This window comes from Pan troglodytes, chromosome 2 (assembly GCF_028858775.2).
Source record: "Pan troglodytes isolate AG18354 chromosome 2, NHGRI_mPanTro3-v2.0_pri, whole genome shotgun sequence".
In the NCBI taxonomy this organism is placed as follows: domain Eukaryota; kingdom Metazoa; phylum Chordata; class Mammalia; order Primates; family Hominidae; genus Pan; species Pan troglodytes.
Window position 1 is genome coordinate 67,922,227 of NC_086015.1, and position 17,111 is coordinate 67,939,337.

At 39.2% G+C, this 17,111-nt stretch overlaps 1 protein-coding gene across 18 annotated transcripts in view; it reads left to right on the forward strand.

Annotated features, from left to right (window-relative positions):
• Positions 1-17,111, forward strand: part of ATXN7 (ataxin 7) — a 145,330-nt gene that overhangs the window by 86,971 nt on the left and 41,248 nt on the right. For 13 of the 18 annotated variants that reach the window (XR_010155625.1, XR_010155626.1, XM_054680746.2 and 10 more), the window contains one exon: positions 785-889. Coding sequence is in view for 15 of the 18 variants with exons in the window: in XM_054680746.2 (XP_054536721.1) it covers positions 785-889 (105 nt within the window). In the remaining 3 variants the exon portion in view is untranslated. Of the gene's footprint in view, positions 1-393; positions 495-784; positions 890-16,121; positions 16,347-17,111 lie in introns of those variants that run through there. The other 5 variants (XM_001174609.7, XM_009445776.5, XM_063806883.1 and 2 more) reach the window with 4 other exon arrangements.

Below are 17,111 nucleotides of genomic sequence, written 5' to 3' on the forward strand. Positions count from 1 at the left end.
TGTTGTTCATAATTAATTGAATGGTTGAGATGTTTTAGTTAACTATATTTACCAGGTATCAAGTTACTTTCAGTTTTCATGTATATGCAGACAGTTTAGTTTTACTTTTGCATTTAATTAAGTTGCTGTCTTACTGTTAAAACAAACAAACAGCTCGTATCCTACCCTATTTTGGTAACCAAACTGATTAATATATGAAATGCTGTTTGTACTAAAGTTCATTCTGCCTTTCTGGTGGCATTAGTATGTAAGCAAAAGGACTAGAGGTTGCTATGAATTGGAAAAAATATATTAAAATAATTTTCTTTATATGACATGCTGGCAAACTAGCAGTTCTATTCCTCTGTCTCTGCTCCCTTTCTTAATTGTTCCATAGAACTCAGGAACCAGAGAGCTGGAATAGAATGCACAGTTAAACAAATAAAAGCATTAGATGGTACAGCTTTGTGAACTAAGCAGTTTACATGGTTGCAGATTCTTTCCCTTAACTCTTGGTAGAGTTCATCTAATGTTGCTTTATTGTGCAAATATATTCATTGTTTGCATTTTAAAAGATTATCTGTTTCACCACATCATAATTATTTTTGGTGCACTTTAACCCTTTTTAAAGTGTGTCTGTAAGCCTGATTTGATTTCTCTGTTTAATAGTGGTGGTGTACCACATCAGTTCATTTGTCCTGGTATACTTTACAATAAGGCAACTCCTTTAGAAAGTAGTTTCCCAAAATGGTTTTATATCAGTCAGAACCAGATGAGTGAGTGATGCTCTGTTTCTGTGTTGCAGACATGCCGATATTTGGTTTCTGTCCAGCCCATGATGATTTCTACTTGGTGGTGTGTAACGACTGTAATCAGGTTGTCAAACCGCAGGCATTTCAATCACATTATGGTAAGTGCTTAACCATTTAAAAAATTGTTAATAGAAGGTAAAAGGTAAAGCAAGATTAAACTAAGGAACAGTGATGGCATGCATGGGACATAATGTCCCTCCCCCACCAGGAAGTAGGCTTTTTAATTCACTCAGTGGGTTAATAACTATCAGATGTTGGGTATTTTTAAATTTTTATTAAAAGTGATAGGAATTTTTTGACTTTTATTGAAATTAGAGAAAGTATAGTTTATAAAATGTCTCTTAAAATGTTGCTTCAGTATAATTACAAGTTTGTTTCCTTCTGGAGCCCCTGGTTGTAAATTCAGTGGATTTTAAAATTATCTACACTCACAATATGGATGCATGGGCCTTTTTTTGTTTTTGTTTTTGTTTTTTTTTTTTTAAGGAAATGTGATTTTGAAAATTCTCTGTTCAATAGTTCTAAATATTGGATGTTAATTGTTGAAGAGTCCAAATACAGTTAGTTGGCATTGTCATAATGCCTTTAAAGTGTTTAAGATTCTGATTCTAAAACTTGGTTTTCTGCCCAGTTTGGCTCAATAGCAAATCATAAGTATTTGAATACGTACCTTGTTTCAGGCATTGAGTACATAGTATGATTCTTACCGCCACAGAGTTTACAGTCGAATTGGAGAGGCAGGCAAAACTAACTAGATACACTTTAAAAATAACTATAAGTTTTTTCCTCATTGCTCTTACTACTACAAATGCAAGCTTGCAATAGAGTAACATTGGGGTTCTTCTATAGATGGAGTGTTTAAAGAAAGCATCTTAGGAGGTGACACTGGAGCTGAGTCCTAAGTGATGAGAAGGAGCAATTCAGGCAGCAATCTAGAATAAGAGCGTTTGATGCAGAGGGAACAGCCAGCACACAGAAGGCCCGTGTGGCTGAAGGGTATTTAGTATTTAGAGAAGGGAGGTAGAAACTGGAGGAATCCAGCATTATAAGCAGGAACCTGATATTCATAGGCCAGGCTAAGAAGCAGCTTGGGAGCACTGGAGGATTTATGTAAGAGAGTAACACAGTCCTATTTCAGTGGTTGATTTGCTGAGAATAAATTCTGGGAGAAGGGCAGAAGTAGGGGGAATAGTTCAGAGGCAAGAGATGACACCGGACTGAGAGTAAGATCTGGCAGTAGAGCTAGGAAGACTGCATAGCTTTGAGATACTTCTTTTTTTTTTTTTTTTTTGGAGACGGCCTCTCTGTCATCCACGTTGGAGTGCAGTGGTGCGATCTCGGCTCACTGCAACCTCCGCCTCCCAGATTCAAGCAATTCCCTTGCTTCAGTCTCCTGAGTAGCTGGGACTACAGGCACCCGCCACAACCATCTAATTTTTGTATTTTTAGTAGAGACAGGGTTTCACCATGTTGGCCAGGCTGGTCTCGAACTCCTGACCTCAAGTGATCCGCCCACCTCTGCCTCCCAAAGTGCTAGGATTACAGGCGTGAGCCACTGCGCTCAGCCAAGAAACATTTTAAAGTTAGAATTTACAGATCTTGCTGTCGAGACTGCTGTTATTGGGTTAAGAGTCACACCATCATGAGCAACATTCCACCATTTTTTCAAGGAATAAATCCTTTATTTAACCATAAAAAGATTCTTTGAGTTCCTGCTTCTAGGAGAAGCCCTAGGGTAGGCACTAGAGTGGGTACAGAGGTGGATAAGATGTCATTTCCCTGCTTCTGAGTTGTGGACAATACAGACAATATTTTGGAAAAATCACTTGTAATGCACTAAAGATGGGAGGTGTTTTCCTGGGGATAGACAGAGCTGCCACATATGGCTGCACAGTTTGTGCACTGAACAACCATATTTGGTGGCCCCAGATTGGCAACAAGGTTGACGTGAGCAAGCACAGGAGCAGGAAATTCCAGGCTCTCTGGGATGTGCTGCACCATTGGCCAGAACTGATGTACCCACCTGTGGATGAGTGGAGTGCAAAGGCAGGCTGGGACTAGCTCACAGGGCCTCAGTGCCAGTCGGAGTTCCCTGCTCTGGACGTGTCGGTGAGGACCTGTTGCAGATTTTTTAGAACCAGAGTGATGTGACTTAGTGGTGCCCCAGAGAATTGATGGGTAGAGTGGATTCCTTAGGCAGAAAGAAGACCTATTCTAGGAGCATTTACTCACTGGTTACAGCATACTTATTTTTTTTTTTTAATCTTCTCATTTCCCTCTTAGAATATCAGTGTACGGGTAGGAAAAAGTGTCTTTTTTTTTTTTTTTTTTTTTTTTTTTGAGACGGAGTCTCGCTCTGTCACCCAAGCTGGAGTGCAGTGGCGCCATCTCGGCTCACTGCAACCTCTGCCTCCTGGGTTCAAGCAATTCTCCTGCCTCAGCCTCCTGAGTAGCTGGGATTACAGGTGCATGCCACTATGCCCGGCTAATTTTTGTATTTTTATTAGAAATGGGGTTTCACCATGTTGGCCAGGCTGGTCTGAAACTCCTGACCTCAAGTGATTTGCCTGCCTCCCCTTCCCAAAGTACAGGGAATATAGGCATGAGCCACCAAGCCCGGCCGGGAAAATATCTTAAAATCACATTTTTCTGTCTTTCTCCTTTCCTGCCTTTCAGTCCCTAGCACGGTATCTCCTAATAAGATACTTGTTGAATGACAAAGCGTTGGTGATAACTTCAAACATGTAAATGGGAAAGTGTGAATTCAAGATTCATTTACTCCAAGGTCTCCTGTGGCTTGGCAGGAGATGTGACTGACAAAGCCACTAGGTAGGGGGGCTGAGGTCCCTCTAGTGACAAGGGAAATATTAAAGATATGAGAGAGGAGAGTTCCTGGCAGAAAGATGAGGGCCAAGTGCTCTGAGAGAGGGATTCTGCTGGGAAATGTGTAAGGAATGCCCTCTTTGAATCAGCAGTGGAGGAGATGGCTGCTGGTGGAATTGACAAGAGGTTTAGAGGTGGATGGGGGTTTGGGAGAGTAACTGCATGAAGTAGAGGGAGGCACCATGTGGTGGCCCTGGAGTGACACCCCACTTACTTAGAGGGAAGGAGAGGTGGGCAGGGTTCCCAGGACCAGCAACCTTTCCCAGTGCTGCCACAGTGTCGTCTATCTTTTGGGGACAGGGGTTGTGACAGGAAAGATTATTTTTGGTACATTTTCTTTTTTGTTGACATTTTTAGAAAGCCAGTTGTTGCATTATTGTTTTCCACAGTTAACAAAACACAGTTTTCAAATTCAGAATCTTTCACAGTGACTGTTGTAGTCTATTTACCTGCCAAAAGAGGGATGGTACTTTCTTTCAGTGATATTGGTGAAAATGTGTCGGCAGTCTTCTGTGAATTCATGTATTGCTGATATCCATCTGTGACTTTTATGAACAAACGAATAGTTCCTACCAACTCCAGCAGGCAGTTCCGTTAAAACCACTGCTACCAGGACAAGAAAACATGCTACCGTGGCAGTAAGTCTTGTAAAATCAGTCAGTGTTGGTGGTAAAATTATTCTGAATTGGTGAGCAGCTTATTATTCGGAGTAGTTAAGAAGCCCTGTACTTTTTTGCTAGCCAAGCTGCAGTTTTAGGAGTTAACAATTAACCAGGATTTCCATTTGAGCAATGATGGTGAATGATTGTGCTGCCATTTTGGCATTTCCAGTTTTTTCAGTCTGGTTGCTCTCACAGCATAGTTTGCTTTCTTGGAAACTACATAGTAATACCATGATTTCTTGATGTTGTTTTAATGTTTTAAAATACTCCAGTGTGCCTCATATTTCTCTTCAGTTACTTAGTATTTTTAAGAATAAGGTGTGAAACCCCGTCTCTACTAAAAATACAAAAAATAACCCAGGCGTGGTGGCGTGCGCTCCCACTTGGGAGGCTGAGGCAGGAGAATGGCGTGAACGCTGGAGGTGGAGCTTGCAGTGAGCCGAGATAGTGCCACTGCACTGGAGCCTGGGTGACGGAGCGAGACTGCATCTCAAAAAAAAAAAAAAAAAGAGTAAGGTGTTTCTTACTGCTAATTTCAGATTTAAAAATATAATTCGAATCAGTGGATCCCAAACCTGCTGTGCATCTGAATCAAAGAGGAGCTTTCTAAGTGAGCAGCTTCCCAAGGCCCACTCCAGATGCTCTGAGTGGGAATTTCCAGAGATAGAACCCAGGAATCTGCATTCTAAACAGCTCCCTGGGCTGATTCTGACACACTGGCTGGCTGGAATGCATTGCTTTCACAGATGCAGATACAGTCCACTCTGGTGGAGCTGCTGCTTGGTACATACAGTGGGAGACATACAATGACTGACAAGAGATTGGTGCTCAGAGATTCGTTGAGCCAACCAGAATGGCAGGAAGGGAGGCCCCTACTTTTTAAAATATGTGTATTATGTGCTGCAAATGTCACATTAATTGCCAGAAAACTTTTAAGTAGGAAGCAGCGTTGAGATGGTGACGTTCCTAAAGTCAGAAGCTCCATTCTTTTGAGGTGGGAATATTAAGTTCTTCAGTTAGTTTAGTGATAAGTGTGTTGGTCCTATACTGGCTACTGAATAGCATAAACTGTGTAGTACTACTTACATGCATTTACTCTGGATCTGAATGGTGGGATTAGCACAGGGTTAGCAGATGACTTGTGGGGTGTTTTTGAGGCTGTATACCGAGAGCTTCCCAGGAATTCCTATTTTGTGCTCTGCAGCTTCACTGAGTTTGCTTATGAAGAATACCTTAATGTTTCTCTTTTATGCAGATACAGGGGTGATATTACCTAGGAGAAATAGATGAATGATGTTTATTCAGCTTGGACAAGTACCACATTTAGAATCTCTGTGATTAATTGAAACCCTACTCAGATGTTGGCCGTTTAAGTATTTGCTTCATATTAGTTAGGCTGATCCATTTGTTCACCTTTGGACTCAGCTTGAGTCTCTAAGCAGGTTGGAGCAGCCACTTTTTCCCAACCTTAATCAAGTGCTGGCTTTATCATCTGCTGACTTAATTCCACTTAGTTATTTTTCTTTAAATCAGACCACTTTTATTTAAATAAATCAATTTACAAGGAAAATCTTAGTAGAACAATAAAGGGGGAAACTAGTGTTGTCTGCTATAAGAAGCAGTAAATGTGAAAATGAATACTGTGAAAAGAAAATTATTTAATTTTATGTTGATGCTTTTGCCAGTGCTGGCTCTGAGCCTGAGGCTTGCTCTCTGTTAAAATGGAGACTAGCACATTTTAGGCAAGTGTTGTCCACACAGTAGTGTGATATTATCAGGAAAATGGAAAGAGATTGGAAAGGGAGTAAGTTTTCACTTGTCATTTGATGTTATTAATATTAGAGAGTGATACCTACTCCATATTGTTGGGAAATACCAGCTCAAGTTCTTGAATTTTGTTAAATCAGATGTTTAAAGAGCTATCTACTGAGGCCAGCCTTAGCCCTAGGAAATAACAGACCTTGAAAACAGAATTTTAGAATCTCATGTTGATCTGTAAAAAGACCACGTAAGACAAATACCCTTTGTCATCTATCGATATGTTATATATTGAGCCACTACTGATCACTGTGAATGGTATGTGAGTCTGTTGGTGAGGCTTCAGTGTAAAACATCTGCATTTCTCTCAGACTGTTCACAAACGGAAGTGTCAAAATTTGGCTTTTTCATGACTTTATGAACGTAGTTTTAGTAGAAACACTCCTGTGATCTTACAGCTTTCTCTCCTTGCACATATTACAAATCCTGTAAAATTAACAGCCACACACATTGCTTGGACTTAATGTTCCTTGATATGCATTGAGGTGGTTTGGATTCTTTTAGATGCTATCATAAATTATATTTTCTGAAACGTCATTTTCATCAGGATGAGCAAATTACTCATATATTCATATGAGAAATTACTCATACTTTTTTGAGCTAAGTAATTGGTTTCAAAGAATGTTAGTACTATAAGAGAAAAATGAATTTTTACTCTGAGATCTGATGGACTGGTTCTGGCAAAAATGCTGGTTCTCATTGTTGACAACATTTCTCATAGTTCTGACCAGCAATTGCCATCGTATAATTATCTTGCATCACAAAGCAGAGGTTTTACCATTTAATACAGAACACTTCCCTCCCCTTTTGCTCTCTGATTAACTTAGACCTGGAAAGTAACAGGTTCAGATAGTTTTTAACATGTCATTTTATTTAGCTCATAACTGTTTTTGATAAAGAAAGAAAATGTTTTTTTCTCTAAGTATGCTAAATTTAAGTCCACTGACTAATGATAACTTTTAATAGTACCTGGTGATTTACAGAGAATTTTTGCATGTATTATCTTATTTCCTGTTCTTAACAATCCACTGAACAGATTTTATGCTTAGTTTACAGATCAAACTCGTAAATTAAATTTCATTCACACAGATAAAATATACCAACCAGACCATCTTTTCTACCTACTAACATTGATTTATTTTGCATGATAAGGATGTATAGAGTAAAAAAAATTCAGAGACAATATGAATTGCATGTGTCACAAAACTATCATTAGTGACAGATGTTCTAGCTGAAGTAGAATTTTAAGTTTGCTTCGAGAAGCTGGATCAGTATTGTAAACCTGTTACCTCAGAACATTTAGTAATTCAAAGATATAATGATGGTAGGTAGATAATTGGTATAGCGTAGTCATTGGATTTCTCTTCTGCCTGTTCTACTTTATTTAATTGTAAATCATAGTCGCTATCTAAAGCCAAACTCCTCCTCTTTTTGTATGAGACTCGTCGCATTTTGTAGCTTCTTTAGAGAATTGGCTGACATGTTTATTTCTGCAGTCAGTATAAAGACTGAAACTTGTTGCAGAGCAAAAAAAAATTACCTCACTCTTTTGCTTGGAAGACTTGTACCAGGTCTTTCTCCAGCAGTCGGGGGATGAGCCAGGGATGGGAGCTAACCAAAACAGGCACATGAAAACATGAATGATGTCAAGGTGGACATTAGTTTAACTCTGGAAGGAAATTCCAGGTTGGCCTTTTGCCCTAAACTTCTTGTCATTAAGTAACCATTTTTGGATAAAGAAAGAAAATGTTTTTTATTTCACTTGTCATTTATTGTTATTAATATTAGAGAGTGATAGCGTGACATACAGTGTATTCATTTTTTTCTCTGCTACAAGTGAAAGAATGCTAATTAAATTTTTCAGATAACTTAAGTAGCATTAGATAAAGGTTTATTCTCTCTCAGCTAATATAAATTTATCTTTTTTCCTTAGTTGTATTATAAGCAAATATCTTTAAAATAAAGTTATGTCATTTGTAGGAGCAACATTTTAATTTCTAGTTATAAAATGTACTTATTTTTCCTCTTACTGTTATCTGTGCTTTTATGAATGTCTGTGCCTTTGGGGCTGCTTTAGAAAGGAATTAAACTAGCAATGGTATTATTCATCCATTTAACAAAATTTACTGGGTGCCTAATATATGCTAGGCATTGCCCTCCACTGAGGTAGGAAAACAGTGTCTGTGATTTCATGCACCTTATATTCTGACTTAATACAATACATTGTATTAAGGAGGAGAGAGAAAAATGAAATTGTGTGAAATCAGATTGTTTCAGGTAGTGATAAATGCTAGGAATAATGTGAGAGAAAATGACTGGGGCAGACCACTTTAGGTAAGGCTAGTTAAAGAAAGCCTGTCTCTGGAGTTGATGTTTAAACTCAGTGATGAAAGAGAGCCAGCCCATTTGAAGATGTAGAGGACAAGTGCTTCACATAGAGGAAATAGCAAGTGCAGAGGTCCTTAGATGGAAGTGGTCTTGGCAGAAAGGCCAGTGAGGAGGCCTAAGGACAGTGTGCAAGGAGGAAAGGGGTCCAAGTTGAAACTGGAGAAAGTGGGTTCAGGACCAGGTGACACTGGGCCCTGCAAGCCATGAGAAGAATCAGGATTGGACGGCGCAGGCAATGGGAAGTCGCTGGAGGATTTTGGCCAGGAAGTGTTATGATCACGTGGTTGCTGTATGGAACACGGGGCAAATGTGGAACCAGGGAGACCAGTTAGTGAGCTGTTTTATACTAGTTAAGGTGAGAGCTGGATCAGGAGAGAAAGCTTAGATTAGGATTGTAGCAGCAGGGGCAGAGAAGTGTGAACAGAATTAAAATCTGCATCGGAAATATAAAGCCAGCAGGGCTTGCTGATGGACTGGGAAAGGAAGGGAGGAGGAATGACTCATGGGGTTTTTGGCTCAAGCAGCTGGATGAATTTACTTGAGCTTATGGATCAGGAGGTTGTTCTTTCAGTTTGTATATGGGCATTTATTTTTAATGAGGTGCACTGACCTGAATAAAAAGTGTTGATGTATTATATCAAGTCTTTAGGCATTTTCTAAAGATTATAGAAGAAAATAATTATTGCAGTGATGCCAAGTTGGGGGTGGGGGGTCATTTTTTCTTTTCAGTTCTTTAATGTTTCTGTAATCTAGTCATATAAGCCAGGAAACAAAAGATACTGTGTGCACTTTCCTGGGACTTCTCATGTATTCATTGGGTAATTGTGAAAATTTATTGACTAACAAAAACCACTGCCTTTCAATTTGTTTTTAATTATTAAAATAAAATACATTGTAAAAGAAATTAAACAACCAGAGAATAAGTATGCAATCAGACTGAACAAAGCTCCTTCATCTTACTTTTCAGGGGTACACAGTTTGACATGTACTCTTGGAGGGTTCCTAGAACCTGGACAAAGTAATATTTACCAGTGTATTTTTTCCCCTCACATAAAAAAAAGTAGATTCAGTGTGAATTTACATTTTTAACTTAATAATCTATCTAAAATATTTTTTCATGTTAATACATATTGTTCTGCTATAGTCTTTTTAAGGACTGCCTGTTATTCCATTTTATTAATGTATTTTCACTTAACCTGACTCCTGTTGATGGACACTTAGATCTTCAGTGTTGCATTACTGTATACAGTGCTCTAAGGACCGTCCTTCTTTGGGAATGTCTGTCAGTATTTTAGCATATTGATTCTCCCCATGGAACCTGGTCACAGTGCCCTCCAGGTTTGTACTACTGTGATTTGATGAACTACTTCAGCAGTTCTGATTTGGGTTGCCACAATAATAAGGCAGTGAAAATGTGAGTTTCTGGCAATATCTATCTTTATATATATATAAATTGTTTATAATGTGTATATGGATCAAAACATTACACTGTACTGTAAATATATAGAACTTTTATTTGTCATTTATACCTTAATAGAGGAAAAAACAGTTGGAAATTTTTTTAAAAAGGCTTAATAAAAATTAAGTAAGAAATTATTATTTAATATATATATGAATTGTTGATATTCACCAGTGTCACTCTTGACTTGCCTGCTACATGTAGAAATCATTAGCTATTAGAGGATCACCATGCTTCAGATTTAATGGAGATATTTCGGGATATAAATCCATATTTTATTTATATTTTCTAAAAAGTACTTTTCCTGACAGTCATTTCACAAGACTAATTTGTACGATGACTAAGATAAACACACCTGCGATTTCAACCCCACTAAGCTGTGATCTTACATATGACCAGAAGAGGGAGTTTTTATCACTTCTTAATGCTGTGGTACCTACTACCTGACTGGAATAATTCCTCTGATGTATGTACTAGTCCAAGTCCATAAAACAGACTGGTTTGGGAGGGGCCCAATAGCTAAATTTAGCTATTTCCCTCATCCCACATTTTGTGTGTAGAAATCCCACTTTTGAGGTTTAGTTCAAAGTAATTTTATACCTTTTCATCTTGTGCATTTGAATGTTAAAAAAGAAGAACAGATAATTATTTCCATTTAAAATAAAATACAAATAGCCCCTGATCACACAATATAGAGTTCTTGGTTTGTATTCTCTTCAGGTCACAAATAAACTTTGGAATGAAATTTATTTCGTTGCCTCTTATGCTTGATATATTTATTAAAAAGGTTGTTAGAACTTCTGTTTTGTTTTTTTGAGACAGAGTCCCACTCTCTCGCTCAGGATGGAGTACAGTGGTGCATTCTCAGCTCACTGCAGCCTCCACCTCCTAGGTTCAAGTGATTCTCGTGCCTCAGCCTCCCAAGTAACTGGGACTACAGGCATGCGCCACCACACCCAGCTCATTTGTGCATTTTTAGTAGAGACAGAATTTCGCCATGTTGGCCACGCTGGTCTTGAACTCCTGACCTCAAGTCATCTGCCTGCCTCAGCCTCCCAAAGTGCAGGGATTATAGGCATGAACCACCATGCCTGGCCTACAACTTCTAATACTGAAGATTTGTAGTGAGCTTTAGAGAGTTAAGATGTTATTTTGCCAAAGTGGCTAATAGGCCTTTTTCTGTGTGGTTCAACTGTGGTCTGTTGTGCTACTTGAGTCTCAGTCTGCTTAGCCAAACAAATTAAGAGAGTGACAATAATCAAGATACATTTGTTTGATGTAATACCAGAATTTTGTATTTCTTTTTTTTTTCTTCTTCTTCTTCAAGACAGATTCTCACTCTCTTGCCCAGGCTAGAGTGCAGTGGCGTGATCTTGGCTCACTGTAACCCCCACCTCCCGGGCTCAAGCAATCCTTCCACCTCAGCCCTTCGAGTACCTGGGACTACAGGCACACGCCACCACACCTAGCTAATTTTTGTATTTTTTGTAGAGGCAGGGTTTCACCATGTTGCCCAGGCTGGTCTCAAACTCCTGGGCTGAAGCAATCCACCTGCCTCTGCCTCCTGAAGTGCTGGGATTACAGGTGTGAACCACCACACTCGGCCAGAATTTTGTATTTAATTTTTCTTAGCTACCTTCACAGTGCATTTTTATAACACAAATTTTTTAGACCTGTTTCTTTATAGATTTTTTGATTGGCATATGAATATATGAAATATATACACCTATAACGTATTTTTATATAAATACACAAATGTAATCATCTCAACTATTTTCAGTGCAGCCTTTTTCTTATTTCATTGGCTCTTTCAACCTACCTGCCTTCTCTAACTGTAGCAGTCCATGCTACGCTATAAATCATACATGCTGCATTCTTAGTATATAACTTAATATGCATCCTTGTATTTTTTTCTCATGCTTCTAACTCTATCCAGGCACATAGAATCACGTATTTTATTAGTAGGGGCTTTTGGTGATAGTTTTACAAAAAAATGGATCCTATTATGCACACTTCTGCTCCTTTTCTACTCAACAATACCTCATGTAAATCCATTCACAGCCCTGGATAACACTAATCCCCTCTTTTTAATGGTTGCATACTGCTCTAAAGTGTGTCTGTGCTGTAGCTTCCTCTGCCAGGCCCTCTATGGACATTCATTTTGTTTCTTGCTTTTTGTCTGTGTGAACCAAACAGCAGTACCCACTCTGGTACATACATACTTAATTACTGGTGGTTTAGTTTCTGTGGGATAGAGTCTCAGGAAGGGATTCCTGGGTCACAAAAGATAGTTATTTGCAGTGTTAATAGCTGCTGCTGGATTGCTTTCCAAAAAGGCTGTAATGCTTTATATCTCTACCAGCCACTATGAGAGTTATCTCCAAAGGAGTAGGTGTTGTATTTATTTTTCTAAGCTTCCATTTAATTTTCTAAAGCCTCTTACAATGTTCCTTAGACACATAAACACACACACACACACACGTATGATTAATTTTAATTTGAAATAAATTTCTCAAACAACCACGAGTCTAGTAATACTTAATAATATGAGACAAAGAGATCTTTCAAAACGAGTGATTATTTTAAAAAATATTTAAACAATTATAGGCAGTTTCTCGGGCGTCTATGGGAAGTTTCTATTCATTCTGTATGGAATTTAAGGAAGAAATCTCATTCTCTTATGCTAGGATTCCCCTGTGCAAAATGTGAGGCCTCCTAGAGGATCATAATTTTGAGTGTGATTAATTGCAAGGCCAAGGAAAAACTATGGCCAGTTTTGTTTCTGATCTCCCTATCCTCTTTGCAGTTGGTATGACTGGTCACCTTATAATGGTGTTCATTGTGTGTTTCAAATAATGACTGGGCTGAGGTCACGCTGTGGTTAACTCAAAGCCTGTGTAAATCAGGCCATGAAGATATATTTTATTTGCCTGCCTTACACACATGAAGTGTGGCTGAGCCCTGGAGAGCCATCAACCAAAAGATCAGCTGGAGGAAGGCTGCTGCATGGTTTTAGCCCCCAAGGTGAATTATCCCCATTTAAATTTCATCTCCCACCTCTCCTAATCCAGTGTGAGTACCTAATGAGCTCTGGATAATAACATAGCAACATTTCTAGGTGAAGCTAATCTGATTCTGGATAGCAGGCTTCCAGGCCCACAGCCGAATGAATTGCTTGGTATTTCCAAGTTTGAAAATACTTTTTTCCCCTTTCAAGTGCTCCTTGGCAGCAGGTAAGGAATGTTAAAGCTCCTGTAAGTGCCAATTAAGGCCAATTATAACTCACCCGGCCTGCTGAGACAGTGAAGTGGAGTTAGTGGAGACTTGTATTCCTGTAAAATGGAGAACTGGCTTTCACCAATGATAGGAACACAGTATTTCATAACTGCCAACAGCTTGTTTATTGCCCTCCAGAGCACTGAATGACACCTCTGCTGGCTTCTCAAGGATTCAGTTTAGGAAATCCCAAGATTTGTAGGGGACTTGACTAATTTCTATAATAAAAACCTCAGTTTTTCTGTTTCTGTTTAACTCCTCTATCATCCATCCAGTTTCTCCTTGGTTGTAATCATAATAGCTAACATTTGCTGAATGTTTAACAAGTGCTGGGCGTTGCATTACCTGCATTATCTCAAATTTACTCCTCACCCCAGGCTTGTGGGAGGAGGCAGTATCAGTCCTTAGCTCTCCTGAGTCTCTTGCCCACGGCTGCACAACTAGAAGTGCTCAGACTGCAGGCTGGCTGCCCCCTGAACCCAAACCTTGAGTGTTCCTCCTAGCCTCCTGCAAGTTTGCTTGTTTGCTGCGAATAGGCTAATGCACAGTTCAGAACTCCCTTTGTGCACTAGAGTAAAATTGACATGTGTACACCATCCAAACCACAGCTGATACATATAATTTTCGGTCAGTGAGGCACGGATGTTATTCTATTAAGATGTTATTTTAGTCTGTAGTATTTTTTTAGTCTGTAGTCTTAATTTTTTTCTTAGGGAAAAAGAAATATGACCATGTCCCCAGACCTAGACACTTAACGTCTGAGCCATCATTGGGATATTTAATATCAAAATAAACTTTATTTGGATAGGATATCGAGAAACGGTTTGAAGAAAATTGTGATAATGCTTTACAAGCAGAACAAAGCAGTATTTGCTTAAACATTTTATTCAGGGCATTAAGGGGCACATGTGAGTGTTTCAAATTTTAATCTGAGCTTTGTTCTCAATTTCTGTGTATGTGTACAAAATTAATATTTTCCTGGTATACACGACCATTCATCCTTTTTCTGATGTAGGTCTTAAAAATAAGTTAAAATTCGTTTTTCTCTTGTTTATTTGTGAACTTAAATATAGACGTTTGTTTGTAGCGTTTAAGAACATTTGCTAAAATTCACCCTGGTTTTCTACAGGGTTGCAGAACGACTTGATTCTTAGAACTGTCTTGGATTGGCTGACTCTCATAATGATATTTTTCCCCACTGTATTTCGTACAATCACTGTGTACGAAAGGGAATATTAGAAAGGCAAGCATTTGTGCTAGGAAGCCCAGCAAGGACTCTGGTGTTCTGTCATACAAGTACAGTGATAGGGAAGTGAGGTTTAGCTCGAGAAAGATCCTCCTACCCTGTTCTTTTCTGCTATTGATGGCATTAAGGAGATTCCTTGGCTACCCCTGCAGGGAGGGCAGGTGAAGTAGGGTGAACAATACTAAGATCTGTGGCAATCAGGTTTTACAGCCATGGAATTTTTTTTTCTAGCTTAAGAAAAGCTTCAGTGAATTAACTTAAAATTCTTATTTTCGCTTATGAGCTTTTAAAAAGATTTGGGAGATGTATCCTCATCCTGTGCTTCTAAGGCTTGCTGATGGCTCTTCCCTTGCGTTCTTCTAGTGTCTTCTAAGGGCTTCCATAGTTTTGGATTGTATGAACGTTACTGTAAGGAATCTGGGGGGAAAAAAGTGGGTTTCAGAAAACCCCCTGGGTCTTAGTATTGTTGACATGGGTTGGGATCTGAATCCTTGTGAAAATAGGGCAGTGCAGCTACTGTTCTTTTGTTTTAGAGTCAATTTAGAATTTGGTCTAATAGAAGCCGTTTTCATGCCTCTCTCAGAACTCTTCCCCGCACCTTTCAGGCTAAATCATTTCCACATATGTAATTCATGACTTTTGCCAAATATTCTGTATGGGGTGATAGGATTCTGTAGAAGAATCTTTTGCTGCTTCTTTTGACATTTAAAAGAGTTCATTTTGAACTATCAGGTATCTAAGTCATTATTATCGTAAAACTCAGATCACTTGGCAGTTTTTTCCATGTCATTTGTGGGGATTTTTTGTTGTTGTTTTGTTTTTATTAGAACTCTGTCACCTGGGCTGGATTGCGGTGGCACAGTCATAGCTTACTGCAGCCTCAAACTCCTGGACTTTTGCCTCACCCTCCCAGGTAGTTGGGATTACAGGTGTGAGCCATTACACCCCATTCTGTGTCATTTGACAGTAGATTTGTTGATTGGCCAGAGAGAGGGAGTGTGATAGGGATGATAGGGAAACAGGCCAGGAAGACACTGTTTTCAAGGGGACACTCAGTGAGAGAAATTCTTGGATTTAAAAGTATGAAAGCTTTAGTCAGTCCTCCAGTGATTGAACAACAAACTGGACAAACGTGGATATGAAATTATACATATTTTACAAATATGCACAGAAAGTGGGTTCAGATATTTTGTTACTAGATTTAGGAAGGAAAAGTATGCTTAGGAATAATAAACTTTTTTTGAAAAGCTTAGCAACTGTAGATAGTATAGGGGAAATAAAACCTGGAAAAATGCTGCAGGTATTTTATAGAAATGTTTAACTTTAAGACCTTTAGGTCTACCGAGACTTAAAATGTAGGTTTTTAAATAAATCATGTAAGTTTTGTAATATACCTGGTAGTAGCTTTGTCAGTTTAAAGGTATTCAGAAAAAAAATTCACAAAATATAAGTAATTTGCATTTTAGCAGGTTAAACTTATAAATTCCATCTTCCCCAGTTTTGACAAGTTGCCTTTCCAATAGAAAGATTAATTTACACCAGCCAGGACGCCTTGTATGACCATATTAGATGAAATTAGACTCCACCCCCTGTTTTCTGTTGATCTGCCAGGACCTTTGTAATTCAAGTGCTTTTTACAGTAGTAGCAAATGTTACATAAGCCCAAACATGGAGCATATTTGGAGTTGGTGGGCAGACCCAAATCATGATGCAAGCCTGCAGTAGCAAGTGTGCAATGAAGCACAACCAAATTCTGTGAATGGAAGGTAGCAAGACGCCTCTCCAAAGCAGCCCTTCTGCGCAGGAGCTGAAAGCTCCACTGGGTAAGTTTTCTGAGGCAGTTTTCAGAGGCTGGGCTTGGCTCAGGGCCCAGCTCTGGATGAGCCTGTGGGCGGTGGGGTAGGTCTTTGCTAACCTTACATAGAACCAAGCAGATTTGGGAAGAGTTTATGCAGGCCCCTTTCCTCCTGGCATTTGTCTTGCCCTGCCAGCAGGCCAGGAGGGTTCTGCTGCTCAAGTAGTGGAGGGAGGGAGCCTGCAGAGCTAGGGGATCAGCGTGGGTAATCGCAGCCACAGGGATTAGCTGCTGCAAGCTGTCCACAGAAGCCATTCTGAAATGTCATTTGAGTGATCTGGCCAAAGTTCAGATGCAGACAGGAGCCGAGTTTGTTATTAACTCCAACAAAATGCTGAGGTTTGCACCAAACAGTTCCCATATCTCAAAACAGAGAGAGTATTGGTTACGTCTCTCTCTAAAAATGGAGGAACGTTGTAACACGCTTTAACTGTTTGTTTTTTATCTTACTTGTGGTAAGTGAGGTTTCATGACAGGCAGTTTGCAGTGTTTCCTGTAGAATGTGTTTGAAAGCTGTTTTGTCAGATACTTCAATTCCACAGCAAAGTTTCAAACAGAACACTGCGTCAAGAGGAAGAACAACTTCAAAATACAAACAGTAACCCTGGGAAGTCATTCAGTAACTTAAATTGAGTATATAAAAATTTAGTTATGGACTGACTGCCAGAAAAGATGATTTTTTTCAGTTCTGTTATTAAGGTAGCCAGCAGAGCTAAGCTGATTCTTGGGTGGA